This window comes from Lathyrus oleraceus, chromosome 2 (assembly GCF_024323335.1).
Source record: "Lathyrus oleraceus cultivar Zhongwan6 chromosome 2, CAAS_Psat_ZW6_1.0, whole genome shotgun sequence".
Taxonomy (NCBI): domain Eukaryota; kingdom Viridiplantae; phylum Streptophyta; class Magnoliopsida; order Fabales; family Fabaceae; genus Lathyrus; species Lathyrus oleraceus.
The window spans coordinates 202,714,006-202,723,145 of NC_066580.1; the positions used below are offsets into that span (position 1 = coordinate 202,714,006).

Consider the following 9,140-nt stretch of genomic DNA (forward strand, 5'->3'; position numbering starts at 1 on the left):
TCACAGATTCCCCGACCCCGACCATATTATTTAATTTTTACATATAATATACTATATAATATATAATTATATAATTATATAATTTTGTAAATTTTTTAATAAAAACTAATTAATATATTAGGAAATGAAGAGTCATTAGTGAATTATTTTATTTTATTTTTTTATTGTATAATATATTGTTTGAGTACTCAAATATCTAACCCTAAAAAGTGCACTCATTACATGTAGTGTGCACACCGTCTCTTCTTCTTCTTTTCTCAATTCTCTTTGTCTCATTCATTCCTCATCTCCCATGCTCTCACCATCATCACAATAATGACTTTCCTTTGTTCATATTTCTTATAGTAATTACTCTTCAACTTCACTATAATTCAATTAATAACATGTTTTCATTCCATTAGTAAATTAGTGGTTATGTTTTCGCAATTGCAAGTGCTTTATAATTTATTTATGTTATTGCAAGTGCTTTATAACGAAATGCTAATGTCATAGTTTTGATCAAAAAATATATTAAAAAAATTAAAAATTCGATATCCGTGGATCTCTGATTCTCCACGGGGATCTGTGGGGATGGGGAGGGGATAGAGAAAAATATTCCCCCATGGAGGGGATCAGAGACTGAATGGAGAAAACATTAGGGGCAGGGAGCAGGGAAACATCCTCGTATATTCCCTGCCTCGTTGACATCCCTATGTATAAGACAAGAGTTAGCCAAAAAAAATAATTAAAAGAACATATTTTCCTCCAGCATGCCACACTTTATGTAGAAAAGAAAAACAAGTTTTTGCGAGTGTTTAGAAGGTATCAAAGTGTCCCAAGGATACTCTTCAAATATCAACAAACTTGTATCAATGAAAGATCTCAAATTAATTCGACTAAAATCTCACGATTGTCATGCTTTGATGCAACAACTTCTATTATTGGCTATTCATGGCATTTTTCCAAAAAAAAAAGTAAAGGAACTATAACTAAATTGTGTTTATTCTTCAGTTATATTTGTAATAAAATCATTGATCCAGGAAATTTAGATGAGTTGGAACATGAGGCTACAATTATTTTGTATCAATTGGAGATGTATTTCCATCCATCATTTATTGACATTATAGTTCACTTAATTGTTCATCTAAACACGGAGATTAGATTTTTTGGTCCAATTTATACGAAAGATCATCATCGTCTAGAAGTTTCAATCTTTGAAAGGTGGATCACAGAAGAAGCTATTGAGTTTTCTTCTAACTATTTGTCAAAAGATGACTCTATAGGAATTCCCAAGTATAGTCATGATGGAAGATATGAAGGTAAAGGTACTCAATGTTTAAATGTTAAGACAATGACTTGAGATGTAGTTCTTCATGCACATTTTTATATATTGAATAATGTTGATGAAATTCAGCCTTACTTATCCGTTCACAACTTACTTATAAGGGAAAATTTCTCCAGATGACTGAAAAATGGATGTTTATAGAGTATAACAAATATTTTATAAATTGATTTAATAAAATGGTCTTTAAAGACAGAAGTGCATTCAAGATAATTAAATAGATATCATATATGCCTAAGTTTAATGTAATAACTTGGAGTGCATACGACATCAGTACTTTTTCATTTTATAGAAAATTTAAGGATGATCATAGTACCATGTAAAATAGTGGGTTATGATTAAGGTTGAATCCATGTATTTCTCTAGTTCCAAATATAGGAATCATGTAATGACATATAGGCTGTACTTTGGGTCATTGAGAAGATTTAAGGGGTTGATTATGTTATATTTAAAGTGTCTTTATTTAAATACAAGTGGATTGACAACAACACTTGTGCAAAAACTGATGAATTAGGATTCATACGGGTTAACCTTCGCAAGACAACTTATATGAACGAATCATTCATCACGGCATCCCAGGCAAAATAAATTTTTATGTAAGTGATCTTTCTAACAATAGATGGTCAATTATTCTAAAAGAAAAATATATTTTTGATAGTGATGAAAATCAAGATTCAACTCTTGATATTTTTAAGGCCCCTTCTTTCGCAACACACATGTGTTTCTCATATGAAGAAAATGATTCAGATGACGTCCATTTTATTCATTATGATCATCAAGAAGAGATATGGAAAAGCTAACCAATAAAAAATTCATATGACTTAGTAATATATATTTATTGAGATTGAATTATTAATGTTGTTGTTACTAAAGGTTTAATGTTGTTTTTGTTGCGTTATCCTAATTGTTTTCATATGTCGTTCAAATTATATATGTTTAACGACTGGATATCATTCACAAATGAAGACTTTAGGAGGTTTGTTCAAGAATTTGCACTTTGATTTTTGTCTTTGTTGGTTAATCATTTATATATGTTTAATTTTTATTGTAAAAAGAGAATGTGCACTGTGCCATTTTAGTTTTGTTTTGTTTAGGTTGTGTTTAAGTTCTATTCTGTTTAAAAAATCTATTATGTTTTGTTTCAAAATAATTTAGGTTTGGTTCTATTTCAAAACAAACAATACTTGTTAAAATAAAAAAATTGTAAATTTTCATAAACATATAAAATCAAAGAATCGGCAGATTAAATGCTTTTTTTCTCGGACAAAATAATGTCGTTTTCTATAATTTAAACAAAATTAAAACTCAAATATTAAATAGGTTTTAGTCAAAACTTATTTGAAACAATTTTCTCTTTTTTTAATTAAATTTATTAGATACAACCAGTTATTTTGTTGTTTTTTGCAATTAAAATTTGTTCAAAACTTATTTAAAGTTGTATTTTGTTGTGTATGATGACTATCTTTAAAATTTAAATTTAAAGAATGAAGTTTGTTTGCTTAATTATCTATTTATTTTGGCATCAATAAGTGGCATAATTAATTATTTAATTAAATATTATTTCAATATTTAATTATTAATGATTTAAATAATATTATAAATAATTCTTTATTTTAAAAATATGATTGTGCTATAATTGTCTAGCACCACGTATATAATGACATGTCAGAGTCACATCATAAAATAAAGTGTCAACTAAATAAATCTGAATAAATAAAAAATTAAAAAAAATTGTTAAATAGTGAGATTAAAAAATTAAGTTTTTAAAAAGAAGTTAAAGATTTAAGAAAATTAAAATAGAAAGATTAAAAATCAGTGTTTTAAAAATCAGATCGAATTGACCGGATAAATAGGTTGAACCGGAAATTGGAGGGGTCAACGATATGATCTGATTGTTGGATCGATTAAACTATTGAACTAGCGAGAACCGGCCAGAATCGATCAAAACATATAAAATCAAAGAATCAGCGGGTTAAACGTTTTTTTTCTCACACAAAACAACGTCGTTTTTTATATTAAAAAAAAATTAAACTAAAATATAAATAGACTTTAGTCAAAACTTATTTGGAACAACTTTCTCTTTTTGAATTAAATTTATTAGACACAACTAGTAATTTTGTTGTTTTTTGCAATTAAACTTTGTTTAAAATTTATTTGAATTTGTATTTTGTTGACTATCTTTAGAATTTGAATTTAAAGAATGAATTTGTAAGATTATGATATTTTAAAATTTTGAAATTGTGTGGGTGTTTTGATTTTTTTAGAGATCGAGTCATCTGATTAAATTGGTTTAATCATTCTATAGTTTTGTTATAGAGACCGATTTGTTCAATCGTATTATCCGATGTAATCTAGCTTAGTTATGTGGTTCGACCAATGATCCAGTAATACGATCAATGAACCAGTGACGCAGTACCCTCATCGATTTTATGACCGAACTGATTTTTAAAACATGGCCAAAAATGCATTTAATCATTTAGACTATGTTTGACAATAAAAGACCTATTTAATAGCATATTTTCGTTACAAATTTATAACTTATTTTCCTAATTTATAATTTATTTTACAAACGCTATTTCAAATAGTGTTTTCCCTTATCATTTTTTCTTCTTCTTTTAACCTAATTATTTTAACTAAAAGACAATTTAATCATATATAATTTATGTTAATTTAAAATAAAATAATGATGTATTAAATGCAAAGAAATGTTCTTTTATATTATTTTACATTTATAAGCAACTTAAACCGTTAATTTTATCAAATACCTAAATTAATTTATCAACTATAGATTATTTATCATCAAATATAAATTATAAGAGATAATTCATCCACCATAAACTATAAGATATCAATTAATTTATCAGTCAATTGCTATTTTTTACCAAACATAATCTTAATTAATCATTTTAAATAATAAATTTCACAAAATTAATCGTCAAGTTAATTTTTATCAAACATCAACTTTTTTTTTAAATTATTGATTTATAAATATCAATAATTTATTATTAATGCATAATCATTAATATTAAACCTTGTACTAATAAATTACATTCATTTAACTCCATTAAAATATACAAGTTGAGTTGCTAGTCTGAAAATCAATTATTCATACATTTATAAACTTTTGAAATTATTTAATACCTTATCAAATACTTTTAAATAAATGTATAATAAATTTTTAAAAAATATAAATAAACAAAAGACATTTAAATTATATAATTCAAAAAAATTCAGTTAAAAATGACGTTGGATTTCATCCTTGTGATCCTCCATAAGTAGGGATGCTTATGGACTAACTCCCATAATCAATCCATAACTATATAATACATATTAATATATTGTAATTGGTTATTAAAATTAATTATTATAATTGAATTCTATTTTTTCAAATGATTATAAATCAATTAATAACTAATTATATACCTAGTAAGTTTTATAATTAGTTTTTATTTATTTATTTTTTAAACATTTTTTTCCAAAAAAACTTTTTTTTAATTATTTTTAGAAAAAAAATTGTAAAATATTTTTTTCAGAAAAAATTTAAATAAAAAACTTTTTTGAAAAGTTATTTTTATTAAATTAACTTTTTTTGATAATTTTAAAAAAGTTTATTAATTTGATTTTTATTTTAGATATAAATATCTAAAATATTATTTACTTAAAATTATATTAATAATATACCTAAAATATAAACTTGATTAAAATTATATTAATAATTAATCAATTTTTAATAACTAAATTTAAATATAAATATAGTTAATTCATAAGGAACTCTTTCCTTGTGATTCAACATCTTAAATAGATAACAAGTGCATAACACATAAGAAATTTATCACACCATTTTTGTTATGGTGTTGTCTTTCGTGATAGACTTTAATAGATAATGCTTTCGTCACTTTTTTCTTCAATTTCAACTGTTATGGGCGGTTTTTAGAATATTTTTGGATTAATATAAACTTTAATCTCAATTATTTATTTTAGTCTAATAGTTGAGAGTAGTATGAAAAATGCGACAAACCCGCAAATCCACTTACTTTTAATCCGGATATCTGATTTGAGATTCTCAACTTACTTTTAATCCGGATATCAGATTTGAGATTCTCAACTTGCGACAGACCCGCAAATCCACTTACTTTTAATCCGGATATCAGATTTGAGATTCTCAACTTGCGGACTCATACATTCATGTGACATTAATAATTTTTATTATAATTATTATTTTAAATAAAAATATAAAATTAATATCTCACTACTAATCATAATTTTATTAGAATAGATTTATTCTACATCAATAATAATAGACTATATCAATTTTATACCATTAAACCAATAAAATGTTGAACGACGTTAAAATTTCAAGGATTGAATAACATAGATTGAACTTATTAGATATCTAAAAATTCAAAACATGATGAATACATACCCAAATCAGATCTGGTGGAATAAAAGTCATGATTTATGGCCATAAAGTCGCTTTGGGAGGCGAGTGAACAAGCCGAAATAAAAAAGAGAACTGAACAGACCTTTTACCCTTTGTTTAATGTACAAAAAAAGTAGTCATAGTTTGGAAAATATCACGCAACTAATTGTGTTTCTCAAATCATGATTTCCTAACTTTGATCAAGAATTGAGGGGATAAATGTCTCTTTCCTCTTGACCAGATATACTGGATTCAAACATAATCTTCTACACGGGCAGTGTTAAATCTTGAGTGAGAGTTTAGAGTGAGAGATTAGTACTAGGAAGCTTAAAACTTAAAACAATAAAGATGTGGATTTCACTAGTCATTAGATATTGACTCTAGATTTACGAGAATCACACATCTCAACAAAAAAATTGAAAATGACAAGGTTGCAGATCAGACGACAATCTCTGTCAATAGCAAGAAGATATACATTCCCCCTATTTCCATTACAAACTTACTTGCCTGAGTAATTTTTGCACAAGCCTGCATTACAAACATAGTCACTATGGGAAGAGGTGGAGGCTACTCATTATTGGACTAAACTTTGGCAAAAGGGCACTGTTAATACCAATTACATTATATAAATAAAACACCAGTGTTTATTGAACTACAATAGCCAACAAGATAGATAAAAAAAGTGTTCAACTCAGACATCCTATAACATCTCAGATGCACCAACTCTATCACGCGGAATCAGCCGCAGTTCTGAACCATGCTTAAGGAACACATTTCCTGAAATAAGTGTCACAATATATATGTCAGATCAAAGAAAACAACAATCACTTACGTTCCATCTAATGTAATCCATTAATTGCATTCAAGAACATAACCATTTTATGGGTAGTACAAAAACCAATGTCAGAACATTGCAACAGAATATCTGATTATTCGGATCCCAGATGTAAAATGAAAAGAGGAAGCCGTGAATGCAATATGCTACATGTTTTTGGTTGGTTTAATAATTATCTTTGAGATTTTAAGGAGAAATTTTGTAACAGAAGATCTTTGATCAAGAAAATATGAACTTTTTTAATATACTTCAATAAAGATATGCAGCAATGCACCAAAAAAGTAAAGATATGCAAATTCGTCAAGTAACATACAGCAAAAAGAAATAATAGATATACACCGGAAAAAAACAAGGATATACCTGCACTTTGCTGAGGATTTATCCCAACACCATCTGCAAGCATAGCAAGTAACAAGAGTTATAGCAAGCCTGGGTTTAATAATAATATAACATAAATATGAAAGAATAGAGCAAATTTTCTTTCATTTTTGCATTGTGTTCAACATCAAGATGTATCATCACTTGTTAAAACACCCAAAAAAACTCTCTTATATTTAAGCAATGTCGCATGAATTTTTTTTCATAAAATGTATAGAGAAATCATAACATGAAACACAGGGCGCCACCAGGACAAGATATGTAGTCCAAAAAGTACAAACAGAATGAACAAAGCTACTATATGATTCATTATCGGCACTGAACCCGGTTTTATATGGGGGAAGGAGTTTACTCGATCCAAAAGACGAGACATGCCACAAGGCACAGCACCAACAGGGGCTTATAGTGGTCCTTATGCCTACCATTGGACAACTACCAGCAAGAATTGTATCTGCCACACTGTTTGATCCTATCAGTTAAGTCCACTCTCCTTTTACCAAACATTTAACTGACCACTACTACCTCTATGTTTTAGTGGAACATTTCGTTTAAAATTTGATTTACAAAACTGAGTCTTTGGTTTCACCTTTTTCTGTTTTCAATGTGCAGAGCGGTAAAAAAAATGCTTTAACTGTTTCCTATATAAACATTTGAATACAGAAAACAAAGTGAAAATTACATGATTGTTTTGTAACAAAAAATGAACAGAAAAAACGTAAACAAAAAAATATCTCTAAAACCAAATAGACCTTAAATGTTCCACTACAACAAATGAATGAACTTTTCTTCTTTTCCTATTTCTCACTAGTCAACATTAAAATTAAATGATGGTAAGAAAGACATTTGACCCCAAAACTTCCATGAGATAGTATACCAAATGATTGCTAGTTAGCTTATAACAACAACCCAGCTTTATTCCATTCGGCAGGGTTGGCTAAATTGATCAGACGGCAATATAAGTAATATTCAATCATTGATCATGTCTATAGCTTGAATTATAGACAGAAATTGAGTGTTTTTATCCCTTCTCTACAACAAAACCCAAAAGGATTGGACTTATGGCTCAGAGGCCAACCGCAGGAGCGGCATGCATAGGAAAGCAGGATAACAATTTTATAGGGATAAATTTTATTAGAGAAATATGGAATGTATAACTAGGGAAGAAACAGATATAGTGCAAGAAACATAGAAACTAGATACAACAAGGTACATGAATAACTTCAAAAATGCATTAAAGCTACCCAAACAGAAGTCTCCACAACGGCGCTTATAGCAGCCATGACAAGAACAACCATGCAGAAGCAGATCACAGTCATATCATAACTAATTTAAAGATCGAGATTGACAACGTTACATATTCCCCCAAAATCGGATAAATCGATCTGTCTATGACCTAATCGGTGTAATTATCAAATCAAAAAAGCTAAAAAAAAACTAGAAATTCGAAATACTTGATGATAAAAGCAATTACCATTGGTGATAATAGCGCTGGTTTGTGGAGGGACCTTGAATTCTTCGGCCGCAAATTTGAGAACGGCAGTAAAAGGTGCAGCCTCCGGAACGCTGAACCTGAAATCGTGAAAAAATAGGAAAATTAGAATGATCGAGAACGATGAAAAAGAAAAACGAGAACGTGTGATGATGACATACACTTTGAAGGGTAGCTTTGGATCGGAGGTTAGGGTCACTTTGAACGAGACCTTTCCACCACCGTTCGCCATCCTAACTATTCACCAACAATGATTCTAACGCTACCTGTCTCAACACACGATATCTTATAAAACACCACCACTACAGATTAATTAACAAAAGAAAATAAATTAACGGGTGTTTTTAGTGCTTATTTATTGGTAGTGTAAATTAGAAAAATAAATTATAAATCTATTGATAGTGTAAATTTTACTTTTATATAAAAAATTAAATTGTTTTAAACATACCATTGTAGAATTTTCATTAGGGTTTTCTTATGACTTTTTTATTGGCTTCTATCCAAATTATTCATGTTTCTCGCTATCTCATCATGTGATTTAATGGTCCAACTCATTCTTTATTAAGATTTTATTAGAATTTAAATTGAACTTTTGGTGTGCAATGTGATTTAATTTATGTTATTATCGAGGGTTTAATAAATTAAAATAGGCTTAATATCCTTTTTTTTTCCTTTATGTTTTATGTACGGTTCATTT

At 28.0% G+C, this 9,140-nt stretch overlaps 1 protein-coding gene across 1 annotated transcript; it reads right to left on the reverse strand.

Moving 5' to 3' along the window:
* Positions 1–6,192: 6,192 nt before the first annotated feature.
* On the reverse strand, positions 6,193–8,773 carry LOC127118886 (ubiquitin-fold modifier 1). Its single transcript, XM_051049124.1, has 4 exons — positions 8,605–8,773; positions 8,426–8,523; positions 6,937–6,969; positions 6,193–6,518 (listed from the first exon to the last, which is right to left on the reverse strand). Exons 1-4 carry the CDS (start codon positions 8,673–8,675, stop codon positions 6,442–6,444), a joined length of 279 nt encoding a protein of 92 aa, XP_050905081.1. The 5' UTR covers positions 8,676–8,773; the 3' UTR covers positions 6,193–6,441.
* Positions 8,774–9,140: the final 367 nt, after the last annotated feature.

Coding starts and splice junctions, on each gene's coding strand:
- LOC127118886 (XM_051049124.1), bottom strand. CDS start 8,675: ATGGCGAACGGTGGTGGAAAGGTCTCGTTCAAAGTGACCCTAACCTCC. Junction 6,970..8,425: donor CAGCGCTATTATCACCAATG/GTAATTGCTTTT, acceptor CTATGCTTGCAG/ATGGTGTTGGGATAAATCCT. Junction 6,519..6,936: donor AAATCCTCAGCAAAGTGCAG/GTATATCCTTGT, acceptor CACTTATTTCAG/GAAATGTGTTCCTTAAGCAT.